The sequence below is a fragment of the Balaenoptera acutorostrata genome, chromosome 5 (assembly GCF_949987535.1).
Source record: "Balaenoptera acutorostrata chromosome 5, mBalAcu1.1, whole genome shotgun sequence".
In the NCBI taxonomy this organism is placed as follows: Eukaryota; Metazoa; Chordata; class Mammalia; order Artiodactyla; family Balaenopteridae; genus Balaenoptera; species Balaenoptera acutorostrata.
Window position 1 is genome coordinate 27,909,359 of NC_080068.1, and position 19,783 is coordinate 27,929,141.

The 19,783-nt window shown below is 39.4% G+C and overlaps 1 protein-coding gene across 3 annotated transcripts in view; it reads left to right on the plus strand.

Annotated features, from left to right (window-relative positions):
• SMAD1 (SMAD family member 1) overlaps positions 1–19,783 on the plus strand; it is an 83,677-nt gene that overhangs the window by 13,369 nt on the left and 50,525 nt on the right. For 2 of the 3 annotated variants that reach the window (XM_057547341.1, XM_057547338.1), the window contains one exon: positions 17,670–18,247. In XM_057547341.1, coding sequence (XP_057403324.1) covers positions 17,848–18,247 — 400 coding nt within the window. In that variant the 5' untranslated portion in view covers positions 17,670–17,847. Of the gene's footprint in view, positions 1–11,144; positions 11,230–17,669; positions 18,248–19,783 lie in introns of all 3 variants that reach the window. The other variant, XM_057547339.1, reaches the window with a different exon arrangement.

Below are 19,783 nucleotides of genomic sequence, written 5' to 3' on the forward strand. Positions count from 1 at the left end.
AGCACAGTGGTTCTCACTTTGCACATCAGAATCCTGTGAATGACAACCACCGCAAAAATGCCAGGGCCCGCCCCTGGGGGGGGTCTGGTTCCAGGGTTACGGTTGGGGAGCTTGTAAAGAAGCAGCACAGGTGAGTCTAATGTACAACAGCATTGAGAACTGTCGGCTTGACACATGGTAGTGATGAGTGAATTTTTTCATTTTGATGTGTTTAAAAACATGTCAGGAAATAGGACCTGTGGTATGTTGTAGGTCTGTTGTGAATATGAACTACGTCTTTGATACCCAGCAACACTTGGTGCTGGGTGATACCTGTTCTAGGTCCTCCAGACGACCCAGGTAGTTCTGAGGGTTAACTTTTGCTCCCCCTTTTTTAATTTGAGGAGAGAAGAGGTAGAAAGAAAGGATATGTGTGTTTGAGAGCTTTCGCTTTTCCCTTCTTGAAGGAATCAGCAATTCCCTGTGTCCTAGAGTCTAGAAGTAGAGCTAATAAATAAAGCTGTTGCGACCTGGGGCACCAAGAGCGCAAAGAGAAGAGGAGAGAAGAGCGTCAGCGGAGGTGATAGCGGAGGTGATCTGGCGGAGTCTGGAGGAGTGCTTGGGTGTCACAGCTGGGCGGGGGCAGGGCTGTTTCCACCAGCAGGGATGCCGCCAAATGTCCTGAAATGCCGAGGTTGAGAAACCCTGGAATAGGGGATAAGGAAGGGGGGACTAGGAGGCAGATAGGATACTGAAGTGGTAGCGTCACAGACGGCTTTTCCTGCCACACCCGTATGCTGTTTGCTGTGTTAGCCCCTCTCCCAAATCCTCTAGAGTCAAGAGCACTGTTTTTTGCCCTTATCTGTAGATAGGATTGTGACTGCCAGCTGTGTATGAGCCGTTAAAAATTACCTACAATAAAATATGGTACTTGAAAGAGTCCTTCAGCTATTTTCCATCTCTACATTTGCTTGAATGGGACAGTATTAATTCACACACAAAGAAATGAGCCAGTAATTTTTGTTCTGTTTTGCTTATGTTTTCAGTAAAGGATACTAAGAACAATCAGTAAAACTGGAAAAAAAAACATTAAAAAAATAAATCCAATAAAGCAATCAGTCAATCCATCTCTGAGACAACCAGAATAAAAGGAAAATTTCCAATCTTAACAAAGGCTATCTACTAAAATCTTACTTTTTAAACTGCTGTTTCTTACAGCATCATTTATAAAGGAGGAGTTTGAGGCAGCGCAAGTGTCTCCCTTTTAGGAATGGATAAGAAAATACAGTCTATACGTCTTTTTTTTTTCTTTAACACAGTAACTGGTAAAAATAAACTAGATTTAAAAAAAAGAACAATCATGGGCTTCCCTGGTGGCGCAGTGGTTGAGAGTCTGCCTGCTAATGCAGGGGACACGGGTTCGAGCCCTGGTCTGGGAAGATCCCACATGCCGCAGAGCAGCTGGGCCCGTGAGCCACAATTACTGAGCCTGCGCGTCTGGAGCCTGTGCTCCGCAACAAGAGAGGCCGCGACAGTGAGAGGCCCGCGCACCGTGGTGAAGAGTGGCCCCCGCTTGCCACAACTAGAGAAAGCCCTTGCACAGAAACGAAGACCCAACACAGCCATAAATAAATAAATTAATTAATTAATTAAAAAAAAAAAAGAGCAATCAGTGGGAATGTAAAGAAAATGAATTTCTTAAAAGGAGTTTAATTTTAATATTCCGCAGCCTCATCATAAGAAAAGAGTATTAAGAGATGAACACATACGTGGGCTGTTGGTGTGAGGTCATGGTGCCAATTTCCTTGTGTCCTTGTTGAGTTATAGCTTACAACTACTTATCCCTATTCTAGGCTGTTTAGATTAAAATGAATTTAATTTTGTCATCGCTGCCCTGATAAAACTCTTGGTTTTTTCATGTTCTAGGAAAGTGGCAAGATGCCAAGAAGGAAAGCAACAACGAAAACAAAAATAAGTTGGGGAGAGAAGGAACCAGGGGGATTAAAGTAAAACCATAAGCACATCCTTGCTTGTCAGTCCCTCTACTTTATGCATGAGACAAAGGAGGAGGTTATTTAGGAGAAGCAGGGTGGTAGAGAGGTTGCCTTGGCAAGCCCTTAACCTTTCTGCACCTCGGTTTCATCATCTCTAAGATAGTCTCTACATCATAGGATTCCCATAAGGATTAAAGAGAGGGAATAGGTGTAAAGTGCTCAGGACAGTGTGTGGTGGTGATGGTGATGACGAGGACGATATGAGAATGATCTTTTATTCCCTCTGAATACTTGAGCTGTGTTGGAAACTGACAGAGACCATGGATACACTCTTGTGTGATGTCACCCATAGAGCCACCTGCGTGACAGTCCTCTCTCCCTTCGAAGTGGGTGGTGACGAGGATGAGAGTTTATGGAGTCCTCAAACTGGGGTGTTTCAGATGTTCTGTAAAGACTGTTGCCAGTAGAATGAATTTCCAGAGGAGGAGAAAGTGATTTATGTGACGAAATATGTTTTTAAGTTTTTATAACATAATAAAACCATTATACTTAAGTCTCTGTCATCCACATATAGATTTTTCCACAGCAATATTTGAATCTTGAGCAGGCATTTCTTTAGAATTTACTACGTTCTCAGAGTATATAATAGTTTTCTGGTTAGTGTAAGCAACATGTGGTAAAGAATTAAAAGTGTTCTTTGATAAAAGCATAATACATATTCGAAAAGCAATAGTTAAATTTTATTAAGGCTGCTTTGGATAATCCATTCCGTGGTTCATCCCCACTGATGCAAGTGGTTGATAGTCAGCTGAACTCGTTTGGATTTCCACATCAGGGTAGGCAACACAAAGCCCAAGATGCACAGGAGATGTAGTTGTGGTAAAGAAATGGCAAAGGTTTTTGGCCACTGTCCCTTAGATGAACAGCCCGAACACGTCCTGTGACTCTATCACAATCAACCTGATAATATGGTTCTTCAACCCCCAGCCCCCCATAACGGTGAGCAGGGTGATGCTGGGAACTGTTTCATACCCATTTTCTTCCTACTGCACCTTTACGTTGGGGATAAGCACTTAAAGTACTGTTCAGTTACGTAGTGAATTGGTGGAGACTGACGCCTCTTAGTAGTTGAACGTACAGAGGAGGAGAACTTGTGTTCTGAAGCCTTCTAAGAGCGCTCTGTTTATTAGGTTTTTCCATCTCGATTGGTCAGTAACTCACTGAGGGGAGGGTAATGGATAGAACTGACTGAACAAGTGATCTGAGGCAGAAGAGATCTAGATTGATGGTGCTGGTCTCACCTAATTCTGTAGGTGATGCTTGTATCCACAGCATTGTTTTCCTAACCCAGTGAAAGATGAGCATCTGCTTCTTTTCGCTCTTAGTTGGAGGGAGCTCTTACTGTTCTGGAAGAGGGCTGCTTCTCTTTGTTCAGTTTCTCCTCTGAGGTGGCCGAGTGAATGTCTGTAAGTCCAGCTTAGTTTTTGGCAGATTGAAAACAGGATGTCATTGATCATGGAGGAGAGTGAAATCTGGCTGATCTCAATGTTTGTTCCACTGGTTATGTAAACTTTTGATTTTGAGAAGTTATTTTATTCTTCCAGATAACAGATTTACATACTGGAAAAGGGACAGGACCAAATTGCTCTTGAGATATTTGAGTAATACAAAACATTTCTTTGGTAAGAAATTCATGCCCTGAAAAATTGGAAGGAGATTTGAATTGTTAATGGAAAGGGGACCAGGAACTACAACGGAGAGGAAACTGACTTTTTGTTATAATATGCCATTTTGTAAAATTGAATTTTTTGATCATATGGCTGAATTGTATAATAAAAAAATACATTCCCACCCATATCATATTCACCCAGAATTAGGTCATATATCCTAGCCCCATATATCAGAATACATTTCTCTGAAAATCCTAGTTCAGTGATAATTCCATTCTGTGCAGAGACACTTTCTATTATTTTTTTTCTTCGTAAAACGATAAATCTTGTCACCTGCTGGTCATAATACTGTCTCCTGGAGCCGTGTAGAATAAATCTCTTACCTACTTTCAGTTTTTATTTGTTTTTATTGTTAGAGTCTTAAAATTGAAAACCGTAATTGGTTGTAAGTAAAAATGGTCTGCTTTCCTGAACTCCCCTCCTGCCAGCTCACTGCTAAAGGTAACCACTTGTTCAGATTTGTTTATTTCCTTCCAGGCTTTTAAAGGTGTGCGTATATTATACATGTGCAGGTTTCGTTTCTATTTGTGTTTTTAAAATGGGATCGTACTATATGTATGGTTCTCTAGCTTTTTTTAACTGAACAATTATAGTATGGTTTTATTCCCATGTTAGACATGAAAGGCTGTCCTTCCCCCCCGCCCCCTTTTTTTATTTTAGCAGTTACATCATTGTCAGATGTACTATAATTTATTTAACCATTCTATTATTGTTAGATACCTGGGTTATGTGGAACGTGAATGATCTTGAACACAGATCAAATGCATCTGAGGCTGCTGCTTCCCTTGTAGCTGTTTCTGCGGCTGTTTTCTCTCCTCACCCTCATACCACAGGGCCTGCTGGAGGCAGGGGCCTCCTAACTGTCTCCTCCAGACCATTCTTCCACCATCCTCCATAAAAACACCCACCTTTGACTGTCCTGTCAAGTTATACCACACTTCCCCTCCGTGTTACTCACTTACTGCCTCACTCCCCATCCTCCCCCCTCATTCCTACAGGAGTTTAGTGTCTTTATTCCCTTCCTGCTGCTCCTGGGATCATTCTTGGCCTACATCTCCAGTGACCTTTGACCCCAGCACAGGTACTCAGTCTCATAGGCCCATAATATGGGATTTTGCACTTGTAAAAATTAAACAGATTTCACCAACTTTATGGTTAATTATTTTCCTCATTTACTTAAGCAATAAAGTGTATTTGTTCATAGGCGTACCTTCAGAATACGCAGTAGCTGGGATCTGACCACTTCTGCTGGGCTGATCCAAACCTTTATCACCTTGAACTGTAACAACTGCCATAGCTTCCTAACTGGTCTCTTTACTCCTTCCTACTACTATCACTCCTCCTCCTCCTCCTCCTTCCATCCTTTCAGGCTGTTCTCAGCCCAGCCATACCACAGTCAGCCTGTTAAGCTAGAAGTCAGATCACGTTGGCACCTCTGCTCCCAGCTCGCAGCGGTTCTCGTCTCAGTTCAGAGGGAAAGCTACAGAGTCCTTGCGGCGTTCCTGTCTGCTCCGACCTCCTCTCCCCTCGCTCTCTCCATCCCAGTCACATTGGACTCCTTGCTGCCCCTGGAACATGTCAGGCATATTCTTGCCCCTTGGCCTCTGCCGTTGCTCCCCCGCTGTTTGCGACATGCTTCCCTAGATATCCACGTGGCTCCGTCCCTCACCTCTTCAGGCTTCTGTTGGAATATCACCTTCTCAGTGAGGCCTTCCCTGACCACTAGAATGTAGGTCTCATGAAGGCATGATCTTTTTGAAAAAGAAAAAAAGCTGTTTCTGTCTCTTGTTCGGCACTGTGTCCCAGTGCTTAGACTAGTGACTGGTATATTGTGGGTGTTTGTCAAATGAGTTGAATGACTGTAGTGGTCATCAGCCTTTCTTTTTATCATTTTCTTTCCTTTTTTTGTACAAAGTTAGAACTTCACTGGACAGACAAAAGCTAGGACACAAACTTTGTTTTTTTTGTGTGTAAACAAAATATTAGAATTAGCTTATTGTGAACCAGCTCTGTAAATATGTTACATTTTTCAGCATGTTATAATTTTCAGATCAACTTTACCGATTCCTATTTAAGGCTGATACCAGCCCAGCCGGGTAGGTGGTGGAATCAAAATTTCATGGAAGAGGAAATTGAGGCTCAGAGAGGTGTTTTGTTCAAAGAGCAGCTGCCAAGTGGAAAGCTGCTCTTCAGACCTATCTTTTTTCATTCCAAGTGAAGGGCTCCTGCTTTCTCATTTAGAAGCATCTCAAAATGACAGAAATATGGTGGGGGTCTTATTTGAAAGCCTGGAGACTGTGCCCTGATTTCTTCCTCTAGATTTTGCCTGCCTTTTGTTTCCATTTGGAAAGCACATAAAATACATGGTTCCCTTTAAAATTCCTGACAATGACAGAGCAACAAGTTTTATTTCTCTCACCTGTGGAGGAAGTGGCCTCCACCCAGTTTTACTGAATTAGGAGGGAAGTGATTTTTTCAAGTGATAAAAAGAAAGAAAATTCCATGCTCTTCCCAGAGGAGGAGCTCAACAATTGGGAGAATGGCGTGAGACCATATGTTGGTTTGTAAAAGGATATAACTTGTAAAGATGTTTCCTTTGATGCCTGTGATGAATATGGATGTGTTTCCCTTCTAGAGGGTCCTGATTAAATTATTCAGTTAAGCGTGGAGCTGGAGGATCTAAATATAGGGAGAGGGTTCAGGCTGTCCTGCCTTGTGGCTGTCAGCTCACCCCTACAGATGTGTGTGTGTGTTGTCATAAATAACACCTGCCAGATCAGTGGAGAAGGAGAAATGTTCCAAAAAATGAAACACAGCAGGGTATTTTTTTTTTTAAATGAAAGGGACAGTTTTTTTCCGTCCTTCGGCCTATTCCATTTTCATTTATGAATTTGGCATTTGAATTACTGATTTTTTTTTTTTTTTCTTAACCTGATTCATAGACTTTAGTATCTGTTCTGGTTTCAAGTGTAAATCTACCACTTACTAGAATATGATCTTGAAAAAGTTACTTCACCTCTGATCCTTAGGTTTATTACTAAAATTGAGAGAATGCTATACATCTTGAAAGATTGCTCTAAGAAGTCAATACGATCGTGTTTGTAAAAACGACCAATATAATCCTTGCATAAGGTAATAGCTCAATTAAAATAATTTCTTTCATTTTTTAATGATTGTATCATTCCTAACTGGTCGCTTATGGGAATTTACTGCATTTAGCATGCTTTGCAATCAGTAAAATTGCTATACTACGATAACAGTGACTCAAAGCGAAGAGTTTTTTTCTGAGAGACAACTACTGTATACTTTTTCCGCTTATAGTCTGTACAGTTCAATTTGCAAATGCCCCTGCTCTGCAGTTTCCTGTGTTTGAGGAGTAAGCACTTGCGAGCCAAATGAGTCTGTACAATTTTTGAGTTGAGGTGACTGCAGATGAGATTTATCAGAGTGAGGCCATTAGGACCTGGAAATCTTGAAAGGCTACCACGTGCTGAAGGACAGCTTTCCATTACAAGCATGAATTCGAGAACAGGGCTTCAGGGGGATTAAGGAATGTTATACAACTTCTAGAGAAGTGGTAAGGAGATGTAGAAATAAGCCAAGCTTGTTTGTTGAAGCTGAGGACAGCAAGAAAACTTTTAATTGTCTCCAGTCTACTTTAACTAAACAGGTAATCGTCTCGTGAAACAAAACAGAACTGACACTTGTTATTCTATAAGGGAAGCTCTGTGACTAAGAAAAATTGACCAGGTGCCCTGTCAGCAGCCTGAATTTGTCAGGATGGAAGGACTTGTGTATGCAGAGCAGAACCAGAAAGAGTTCTTGTCTTGAAGAATTTTCTAACACAACGAACATATATTAAATAGCATACTTGGTGCAACTAAACGCATAAACAACAGCCCTGTCCTTAGAGACGCATCTAAGTGCGACGTCCCTAAATTCCTTGCTTCATTGTCATCAAGGGGATGCTGCTTTTGGTTGAAATGTCACTGCTCACGATGAACTTCCAAGTGGTAGGTGGTAAGCTCTTCTTTTTGATTCCTAAGATTCCTACTCAACACTGTTGAGAGACCACATCAAGGCAGCTCTTGCTGGCATGTCCCTCAGGTCACACCTGAGAGACTGGTAGACCGGCTGTTGGTGCCTGTGTTTTAAAGGCACCGGTACCTGCTTGACTTCATTATGAAAAATAGCTTTCAAGAGCTGGTCCTCTCTTCCACCTTCACCCCCTAGTTTCTCCAGATTTGGAAAATTCACCTCTGAAAACAATTTTTTTAATGAAAAAGAGGCAAACTAGCTATTCTGTGTCATCAAACTGACATTTAGAAAGTTGGGAAATGTTTGGAAGTAACCGAAACAAGGCTTTACAGTAAGAGGCTCAGGAAAGTGAAGTCTGCCTTCTGGATGTTTGTGACAACAGGACTTTGCTGTAAGACCAGCAGATTTCTGTGATCGTCAGTGGATCTTTTTTTTTTTTTTTTTTTTTTTGTAAAAAGTATTATTTAAGAAACGTTTTAAAATTTTTTCTTTATTCTTTTTCAAATTCCTTTCCCATTTAGGTTATTACAGAATATTGAGCACAGTTCCCTGTGCAATACAGTAGGTCCTTGTTGGTTAACCATTTTAAACACTGCAGTATGTACATGTCAATCCCAGACTCCCAATCTGTCCCTACCCTCCAGTGGATCTTCGTATCGCTTTCTTGTGTAGGGACTTGGTTTAAATATATTTTCTTTTTCTGAGGACTGAATCAGAGTAGAGTTCCTGTTAGCCCAACTTCTCAGCAAAGAAGTAGGTAGTTTAAAAAGCGCTTTCAAGTCTGTAAAAGAAATGGAGAGAGGTTTTATTCATCCTCACTTTCTTCTTCTTCTAGGTTTTTTTTTCCCCCTTTATTTTGGTTAGTGGTGAGCTTTATTTAGCTACCTTTGACCCGTTTGAAATTGAGAAATGTTGAGTGAAGGTCCAGGGCTAACTGCTAGTTTAAAACAGGAAAAGGAAATGCAGAGGGACTTCACCTGTTTTCTCCTTCAAGACAAGTATCTCAAAGCCAAATGAGTTCCTAATTGGAGTAACCAGGGAAAAGAAACATTTGAACAGGTTATTTGTTGAAAGGACTTCACAGAATCACAGACCATCGTTGCTTTGGGATATTTTCTGAGACTGAAATAGCTGGAGAAAACCCATCTCCGTTTTTATTTTCATTGTGATGGCATTATACTTGTGTAGCAAATTTTAACTTTTTTTCCCCATTTGCCTTAAGAGTAGATAAAGGTGTATCATTTTCCTTAAGGAGCTGTACGATCAGTAATTGATGATGCTTTATTAGGAACTGTTTGGAGTTGGTTCCACTCTGGTTGTGTCCTGTATGTCCAGAGTACTGTCTCTGCCTGTCCTCATTACTGGTTTCCCTGGGTACCGTTCACAGGGTTGGTTCTCCAGCTGGAAGCCTTCCTATTCAGCCAGTATGTGGGGTGTCTGCGGTTCTACTTTTAAGTAATAAGTATTTTAGCTTTATCAAAAGTTTGGTAGTTCCCAGTTCTTCAGGACTTTGGATTAATTCTGTAGCCTAATTTTATTTAGGCCTAATGAATATGGTTATGGTTTTCACCCCCCCACCCTACCTTTTTTGTGAATTCTCCATCATACTCTTACCAGCAAAGCTCATTGCAATTCTTGGCTTAATGATGGGTTGCTCTTTATGTTTTAAAATATGTGCTGGCATTGAGTCTCTGGAATATTTTTCTTTGCAGCCTTCATCTTTTTTTTTTTTTTTTTTTAAGATTTATTTATTGATTGATTGATTGCTATGCTGGATCTTAGTTTCTGTGCGAGGGCTTTCTCTAGTTGCGGCAAGCAGGGGCCACTCTTCATCACGGTGCGCGGGCCTCTCACTATCGTGGCCTCTCTTGTTGCGGAGCACAGGCTCCAGATGCGCAGGCTCAGTAGTTGTGGCTCACGGGCCTAGTTGCTCCGCGGCATGTGGGATCTTCCCAGACCAGGGCTCGAACCCGTGTCCCCTGCATTAGCAGGCAGATTCTCAACCACTGCGCCACCAGGGAAGCCCCAGCCTTCATCTTTTTAAGCGATTTTAACCTTAATCTATAGTGTGTGTCTGTGATTCTGTGGTTCCTATGAGCATCAGGAACGTTTGAGTGTCTTTTTTTATCCTCCTTGGGAATCATGATCTGTTTTGATGATTCTGCTTTTGGTTAGGAGTATACATATGGTTGATGTGGGTACCTGAATGAAATGAAGTACGTTAAAAAAAAAAATAGTCCATTTTGGAGTAATGAAAAGTTACATTACAGATCCCCTGGTATGTTAACTTTCTGACTCTTTCTGATGTTTTAATTTAGCTAAGCATCTCGGGGAGGCAAGATTTCTCATCAGGCCTTGAATCCTATCTGAAATCGAATGTTAGGCTAGATGACACATACCTTTCCACAGAACTAATTAATATTGCCGCCAGTCACCTTATACAACACACCTCTGATGTACTTGACATCTCCATGGCATTCTGGTGAGGTATTTGGTGAAATAATTTAGATACAACTACCGAACTACAGAAATCATATAGTTTGCCTGTGATTTCTCTAAGGCCGCACAGTAGCTCTTCTTTAGGAGCTGGAGTCTTACTTTTTCTGTTTCTTCACAAGATGATCTATTTAAGAAGAGCTAGTGGTATAAGTCAGGAAATATGCATACAGTTTATTTAGTTACTTGGAAATACTTGTTTCCCCCGCAAAATGGATCAGGCATTTTTTTTACAGAAAGATAATTTTTGTAAAGTTTTCGTTTTTCTTAAGTAACATATCCAACGGTTAAACAGTTCCAAAACAAAGTTAATCAGTACCCATGCGTTTAGTTCCTTGATTCTTTTGATCTTTATGCCTTGATGTTTTACCATTAGAGTTAAGACAGTAATGAACCAAAGAACAAGAAGTCGGGGGTTGGGGAGAGTTGCTTGCTTCATTGACAGTAGACCATTTATCTACTTTTTTTAAGGTACTAGCAGGGAGTCTTTGATATTTTTTCCCCCAGTCACTTTTCTGGAGCCTGTATTTCATGCTGATTTTATTGAATCATTTCATTATTCCCTCAGTATTTAAAGGAATCAGTCGTTTTGTCTAGTTCACTGGATTGCGTGCCAGTGCAGGAACTGTAACAGCACTGGTCTGAAGCTGTAGAGGGCGACTGGCCATTGTCTGTCTCCTCCCCTCCTCCTCCTTCTGTTAAAGGTACTTAGTTTGTAGCACTTGGCGCACCCGCCCCGCCCCCCCCCCCGCCCCCCGCCCCCGCCTTTTTCTTGTGCTTCAGATACAAATTAGAATAATTTCCTTTTAAAACTTTCAGTGGGAGTCTGGGATCTGAGGTGTTGCATGGCAGAGAGTGTATTTTGTTGATATTCACACAGTTGGATAATTACATGTTTCTTTGCTAGATGAAGGTGAAGAAAGTGCCCGTTGTTGTGCAGTTGGCTAATGAGGTTTCCTTTCAGTATAGAGCCAGTCTCACAGCAGTTAAAGGTATTTTACTACTTCTTCCTTTTTTCCTTGTAACATTAAGGAATACCACATAAGTTGCAGAATTCAATAGCCATGTCCAAAGGAGCATTATAAGAGTATTTTTCTCCTTTGGTTCTGGCATTGCTAATAGAAATCCTTCCTTTGGGCGAGACTCCATAGGGAAAGGGCCTGACTTTAGAACCCTGTTTTAAACTGCATTTTTATTACTTCCAAAATCGGGTCACACTGTAAGTGCAACCTGATTTATAAGTAGACTTTGTATGTGGCTTGAGTTAATGAATTGAGGTTTTGTTTTGTTTTTTTGTGTGTAATTTGCAAATATTTGTGTATAGAGGCTTTTAAAAAATTTGAAAGTAGCAGTTTATTATTAAAGAATGTTTGAAAAGTTTTAACAAGTAGCGGGGAGAGAGAGAGATTATTACCCTTCCAGACCCAGCCACCGTTACATGCTTTGGTATATTTACGTAGTTGTTCATGCTATGTATACCATTATTTTGGTATATTTACATAGTTGTTCATGCTATATATACCATTTTACATTCTGCTTAAGGTTTTTTCCCAGTTATTTTTATGAACATAATTTTTTAAGGGTTACATAATATTCTATCGAGTGGATTATACTACATCTTACTTAACTATTTTCCAACTTTTAGATATTTCTTTTTTTCCTTATAATAAAGAATGCTCTAATGAAAATCATTGTGCAAAAACTTTTTTACCTTTCCAGTGCAGTGTTTCCTTAGAGTAAATTTCTAGAAGTGAAGTTGCCAGAACAAAGATCTCCCTATTTTTTAAGGCTTTTAGGGGGTTCTTTACCAGATGAATGCTTTTGCTTCTTTGTCAGTGTGAAATGTTTGTATTTGGAGAAGAGGGAAGGAAATCTCTGTTTGCTGACTCATGTTTTTATTTTGCACTTTAAACTGATAACGCCACTTAGCTTTTGACATAAACTAAAGCAGGAAGTACCAAAAGGGGCAGAAAAAGAATGAGTTGCCTTGCCAAGGCCATAGTGTCATGGACACATTTGAGTTCCTGATGGGGGAGGTAGGTTACTTGTTTGACTTGAATATAAAAAAATGCTTAACTCAAGTAGGCAAAAATCAGTCATCAGCCTGTATTTTGTTTCATATGCACATTTATATGCAAGAGTTTGTGATCTTGTCACTTTAATGTTTTTAGTGGCATCAAACCCCCCCAACTGGCCCTGTGGTGTTGGGAGACCCTAGGGGGTTTTTTTTCATTTTTCGTTCCCTGTGTGGAGAAGCCTTTTGTATTGAGGATATCACCTTAGCTATCTTTCTAAAAACATAAATCTAATCACACTGATACCCTGATTTAAAGCCTTCCATTTGTCCACAGGATAAGATGTATGACAGGCCCTTCACAGTCTTGCCCTGCCTTTATCAGCCTTGTATCGTCTACAACAACCTTGAACCCTAGCATTTCTCTGATGTCGGTTAGAACGAGCAATTTAGAAAAGTGGTTTAAAAGTTGAGGCTCTAGAGCCAGACAACATGGGTTCACTCTGGCCCCGCCACTTACAACTGTGCGCATAAAACCTCGGACAAGTTATTTAATCTTTGTATTGTATATTTCACTTTCCTTACCTGTAAAATGAGGAAAATAAGAGTGTTCACTAAAGAGGGTTTGTCACAAAGATTAAACTAGTTAGTAGATATAAAGTGCTTGGAACAGTGTCTGTCTAGTAACGATCACTCAGAATATTAGCTCTGCTGTTTTGCAAAATTCTACTCATCCTTTAATGCTTGTCTGATAGTTCTTCTTTGGGAAAACTTCCTGAAATCCCTGGAATTAACTTTTCTCTCCTTTTCTGCTTTTATACGTTATCGTTTATACCTGTCATAGAGCTTTTGCACACAGTGTTATTGTTGGTTCATGGTGGGCAAATGCATGGTACATGGGCCGCCTCTTCTATTCCTACACTCAGGGTTCACCTTGCTACAGTCCTGGCATTCCTTCCTGCTGAGGTCTGCACTTGACCCAAGACTCCGCAGTACAGTCCCTTAGCTTGGCATGCAGGGGAACCAATTTGCTTCAAGAGAGTTCACTGTTTACACGCTGGCTCTTCAGGGTGGAGGCATCTTTGCTTCCATCCTCTGTGGATAGCATAGGTACTTAGCGGGCACTCAGTGCAGCTGTGCTGAATGAATGTCACTTTGAGCAGTTAAAGCAAAGGTCTGCAATGGTGGTCCTTAATCTCGCCAACCCCGCACATACTTACCTTCTATAACAAACCCAGCAGTGCTAGAGTTTGAAACAGCCCCAGGTGATTTTGATATAAACTCACCCCCTCTATTTGAAAACCATTGACCAAAATATAAAAAAGCAGTTTTTGGAGTCGAAGAAAAGGACATACAGAATAAGAAGAAATGTATTCCTTTTATAAATTGTTGCTAGAGGACAAGGAAAAGAAGTTGTCTTTCTTGTTCTTTGGCACAATTAACCTTTAGTAAAAGTAAATGATCATTTCACGAGGTACACTCTGACCAAGTGTGACTTTTGATGGTAGCATAGTTTTGTTTTCTCTTTTTCTGTTCAATGAAAACGCCAGCTTTAAAGCACTGGTAAAACTCTTTACTTTACAAAAGGGAACAACTGACCCACTACAGCCTGTTGAATAAGTAAAGCTCCACACTTGGCCTTCTGATTCCTTCAGGGAGCTAAATCATTCATCAAACATTTATTGAGACTCTGATATGTGCCAGCTACAGGGCTAGGTTCCAAAGCTAGGAAGACAGTAAGATAGAATTCCTGAGTCATTTTCCTCTAGTGAGGAAGTAGCTATAGACATGCACAGCTGTATGTCTATACCACAAAGTAGCTATAGACATGCACAGTTTGCTATGATAGCTGTTCATAATTATTATCCCTTTGAGTTCTGAGGATCAGTAATGATTTCCCCCTTTTGTTCCTGTTATTGGTAATTTGTGCCTTCTCTTTTACTGATTAGTTTTTTTTAGAGGAATATCTGATTTTATTCGTATTTTCAAAGAGCCAACTTTGATTTTATAAGTTTTCTCTATTTTGTATATATATATTTAATTTTTGCTCTCATTTCCTTTTACTGTCTTTAGGTTTAATTTGCTGTTCCTTTTTTTTTTCTTTTGATAGATACATAGAAAATTAGTTTTCAGCTTTTTTTCTTTTCTTATATATGCATTTAAGACAATACATTTCCCGCTAAGCATGGATTGAGCCACATCCTACAAGTTTTGATGTGTCTTATTTTTATAATCATTCAGTTTAAAATATTTTCTAATTTCTCCTGTAGTTTCTTTTTTGATCCATGCATTATTTAAAAGTGTAACTATTTTCAATAACAATACTTTTGGCATTTATTCTTAGTTATACTATGATCAAAGGACATATTCTGTATGGTTTTATTCCTTTGATATGTGTTGAGATTTACTTAATGGCTCATTATATGGTCAATTTGGATAAGTATTCCATGTGTTTTTGAAAGTATTACGTATGTTTCAGTTGTTGGGTGCATACACAAATTGAGTCAAGTTTTTAAACATGTTGTTAATCTTCTATATCTGTTGATTTCTGTTTGCTTGTTTAGTCATTTACTGTGTTAATCTCCCACTAAGATTGTTAGTCATTTTAATTCTGTCAGTTTCTGCTTTATGTGTTTTAAAACTGTGATTACTTGGATAAAAAATTGGGATTGTGATGTATTTGTGGTGGATCAACTCTTAACATTATGAAATGTCCCTCTTTTATCCCTGGTGATGCTTCTTACTTTACAGCCTCTTTTGCCTGATATGATAGCTGTGTGAGCTTTTTTGGTTAGAATATGCATAGTATATTTCTTTCCATATTTTTTTTTTCTTTCAGCCGTTTTCTGTCTTTATATTCGACGATGTGTGTCTCTTGTAAGTACAGTATAGTTAAGTGGTGTCCCCACCCCTACCCCCGTCTTTTGCTTGACAGATTTAGTCTCTTGATATTTAAGTAATTCTTGAGACTTTGAGGATTAGATCTGAATCTTACTGTTTTCTATTTGTCCCATCTATTATGTGCTCTTTTTTCCTTTTAAGTTTTTTTGGATTAAGCATATTTTAAAAAATAATTCCATATTTTTAACTCCTCTATTACCTTTTAATGGTTTTTAAATTCTTTCAGTTGTTGCTTTATTATGACATGAATTCATAACATATCAACAATACTTCTACCACAACCTGGGTAATACAAGGACCTTAGAAATCTGACTTCATTTACCCCTTCTGCCTTTTTTTGTTATGCATTTTAATTCTGTATTTTAAACACCACAAGACATTCCTATAATTGTTCTGTAAAGTCAGTACCCTTTTGGAGCTCTTCATTCGTTCCTGCAGTTCCTTGCTTTTCCCTTGTGCCTGAAAATTCCTGCTGGAAGCCAGTTCTCTCAAATTTTGTTTGTTAGAGAGCATATTTATTTCACAGTCATTTTGAATGATTTTTCTTCACTAAGTATAGAATTCTGAGTTTCCAGCTATTTATTTGTAGGCTAAAGATGTCATTTCACTGTCATCTGGTTTCCATTGTTTCTGTTGAAATGTCAGCTGTCAGCCTTATTGTACTCATTTTGAAAGTATTGTGTCTTTTTAAAGATTTTTGTGGTAGGTTTTCAGCAATTATACTGTGATATGACACATTAAAACTTGTGGATACCTTTCTATTTCTCCTTCTTTGGATTTGTAGGCCTTCATGAATCTGTGGCTAGACATCTGTTGTCACTTTTGGAAAATCTTTGGCCAGTATCTACAAATATTTCCTCTCTCACAGTTTTTCTCTCCTCTTTTCCCATCATCTTGTTCCAGTCTAGTATTAAGATGATTCTAGGCTGTGTTTCAGTGTTTGTAAACACTGGTCCATTTCAGTTTTGCCCTTGCACACTAGGGCATACCGCTTCAGGGGTCTCAACTGAAAGCCTGGTATGTTTACCAGGCCCTCAACTCCATTTTTCTTTTTTCTTTTTCTTTTTTTTTTTTTTGGTCTCCTCAGCACTATGAGACTACTGAAATCTCTGTTTGGTTCTTTAGCCTCTTTCTGCTTGGCTACTCACATTACAGGCATTGGCAAATGCCTTGAGAAGAAAAGCAGTGAAGAGTGTTCAGCTTATTACTTCATTGCTTTTCACATCTCTCCAGCATCTTGGCCCCTCATGTCCTGTGTACTTTGGTTGCTCTTTGATACCTTTAAAAAGTTGGAGGTTTTTCCCCCTGATTTGTTCATTTGTATTTTAGTCAGCTTTTATAGTTTTTTTGGGGAGGAGGTTGGTTTGATACCTGCTACTGAATCTTAGCCAGACTTGGTACAAAGTTACCATCTTTAATCTTTTTCACTGTTTGTGTTTTTATCTGGTGAAGAGTAACTAGAAAGTTTAAATGAGACAACTTGACAAAAGTATTTGGTACAGTATGTGTTCACGTGCTTCATTCCTTTCATGTCAATAAAAAGCAAATTTGAAAAAGTAGGGGGTGTATTTCCTACCTTACTTGCCTGATAGCCCATAGGCATAGGCTTGTTTACTGGTTTACTGAATAAATACCCTCAAATGTTGCTACACTTATATAGTGTAAATATAACTACCCTTTTTATAGCATAAGACATACTTGAGGAACAAACCAAAAATAGATGTTAAGACTGTTGCATTTTTATTTCTTCCTTTTGGTTTCAGTTTTTGTTGATTGAGGTGTATTTTGAAATATATATCTTAGAGCCTATAAATGAATCTAAATATAAAACATCACAATAGCTGTTGAGAACTTGAACTTTTTTTGCTTTAAGGGGTGTATTGCTTCTATCTCAGAACTCATGTAAACAGTAACATACTCCTTTTTAAACCTGCATCTCAGTTTATTCATCTATAAAATGGCAATGATGGTATTACCTAGTTGAAAGAATTATTTAAAGGATTAAATACTGTGTTAGTCTGCTTGGGCTGCCATAACAAAATACCACTGACTGAGTGGCTTACACAGTAGAAATGTATTTCTCACAGTTCTGGAGGCTGGGAAGTCCAAGATGAAGGCTACAGCCAGTTTGGTTTCTGGTGAGGGCTCTCTTCCAGGCTTGCAGACAGCTGCCTTCTCTCTATGAAGAAGGCCTTTCCTCAGTGGGTGCACATGTAGGGAGGGAGAGAGAAATCTCTCCCTTCTTCTTATAAGGCCACCAATCCAATTAGATCAGGGCCCCATCCTCATGACCTCATTTAACATTAATTATTTCCTTAGAGGCCCCATCTCCAAATACTGTCACACTGGGGTTGAGGGCTTCAACGTGAGTTTTAGGGGGGACATAATTCAGCCCATAGCATAGTGTAATACATAAAAGTGCTTAAAATAGTATCTGGCCCATGGTAATTGTTTAATAAATTGTGATTTTGTGCTAGAGATGATTTTAAACATCTTTTTCCCTTCTTTCTTTTCTAGGTGCTGACTTTGGGTTACTTTTGGAAACACTAGGAATGGTGATTTCTGCTTTTCAGGACCTCAGCACGGAGAAGCTAAGGAGACTCCTATGTAAATAAAGTGAAACCTCTTCTGCTGTCCTTTCACATTTGGGCACGTCTTTCTTTCTCCATCCACAAGGAGTGTACGTGGTACCATCATGAACGTGACAAGTTTGTTTTCCTTCACGAGTCCAGCTGTGAAGAGACTTCTTGGGTGGAAACAGGGTGATGAAGAAGAAAAATGGGCAGAGAAAGCTGTTGACGCTTTGGTGAAAAAACTGAAGAAAAAGAAAGGTGCCATGGAGGAACTGGAAAAGGCCTTGAGCTGTCCGGGGCAGCCCAGTAACTGTGTCACCATACCCCGCTCCCTGGACGGCAGGCTGCAAGTTTCCCACCGGAAGGGGCTGCCTCACGTCATTTACTGCCGTGTGTGGCGCTGGCCCGACCTTCAGAGCCACCATGAACTAAAACCACTGGAATGCTGTGAGTTTCCTTTTGGTTCCAAGCAGAAGGAGGTGTGCATCAATCCCTACCACTATAAACGAGTAGAAAGCCCTGGTAAGTGAGTCCTTTTGTGTTGATGCGTTTAGCAGATTTGTATTGTTTCTCAGAATCATTCCTTTCCATGTTTTTAGTTGTAATTTTCAAATATTAGGGGAAAAGGTATGTTTGTCCGCCCTTGAATATGTCATACGTTCTAACAGCGTAGTCTCTAGTTAACCTTATTTCTTAGGAGCAGGGCTGTGAAACCTGTTATCCCGGTACTAATACCTCTAACTTGTAATAAATTGTTTTCTTTCTAAATTTATTCTTTATGTTTCCCTTTGGCTCTGTGCATTTCTCTAGACAAATTTAGCTATGATTTTATTGTGAGGGAAGAAAATCAGGAAAGGAAAGAAGCATGGCGTTGCCGTCTACCTACTTGAGGGCAGTTGCCAGTGACTTGAATCACTTTATCCTTAAAAATAGCAATTTTTATCACCTCCAGTGGAGTTTCGCTATGGCATATTCCCTGTAGAGGATATGAAGGAATTATGTTCTGCTGTGGAATCATTTGATACTGTTACTTTATAAGATATTCTTAGTTTTTACATATATGACCTTGGCCGGTGGGCAGGGGGAGAAGCACAGTAAAGGATATACTTTAAAATTTACTTGGTCTTACCCTCAAATTAGAGTCCACATTCTAGACAGTTGCATCAGTTGGAAAGTGATTAGGCAATCTCAAGACCTTAAATATCTCATTGTCAGATTGGAACCAGTTTTGTTGATGGATTAGTTATTAATAGCTGGTGGGTACCAAGGGTTCCCAAATGAGGCTGTGCGTTAGATTCACGTGGCTCCCCCCCGGAAATTCTGATTCTGGCATAGCCTGGTAATCCGTGTTTTTAACAAGTACTCCAGGTGGGGCTGACGGGAACTATTGGATTGGTGTTTGGGAACTACTAAGCTAGATCCTGTAATAACATGGCTCTCAAATAAAAGGCATTCTGGTTTCTTATGGAATATTTAAGAAGAGTTTAAGGACTAGGCAATAATATAATAAACATCTTTGTATCCGCCACCCAGTTGCCTTCAGTAACTACTGTCCTGAATTTGATGGTTAAATTTGAAGTTCATCATTCCCATGCGTGCTTTTATACAGCAATTCTGTATGTGTTTGAATCCTTGACAGTATGTACTGTCAATTTTGTATATTTAAAGGTATTATATAATGATATTGGAGTATCCTTCTACAAGTTGCTATATTCATTCAACATCATTGATTTGTGATTTCTATATTACACACTTTAGGATTACCTTGTCAGGCCTGTGAAAAATCCTCTGGAGATTTTATTGGAATTTCATTGATTTCATTTGGGGAAGGATTGACATAGTTCTCCTCCTGAGCGCAGTATTTTTCTAAATTTATTTAGGTCTCTTAAGTTTCTTCCATAAAGTTCTTGCACATCTTTTCTTAGATTTATTTCTAGGTAACTGGGTTTTATTGTATCCTTTTAACTTTTTTTTTTTTTTACTATTTTTTATTTTATTTATTTATTTTTTTGGCTGTCTTGGGTCTTCGTTTCTGTGCGAGGGCTTTCTCTAGTTGTG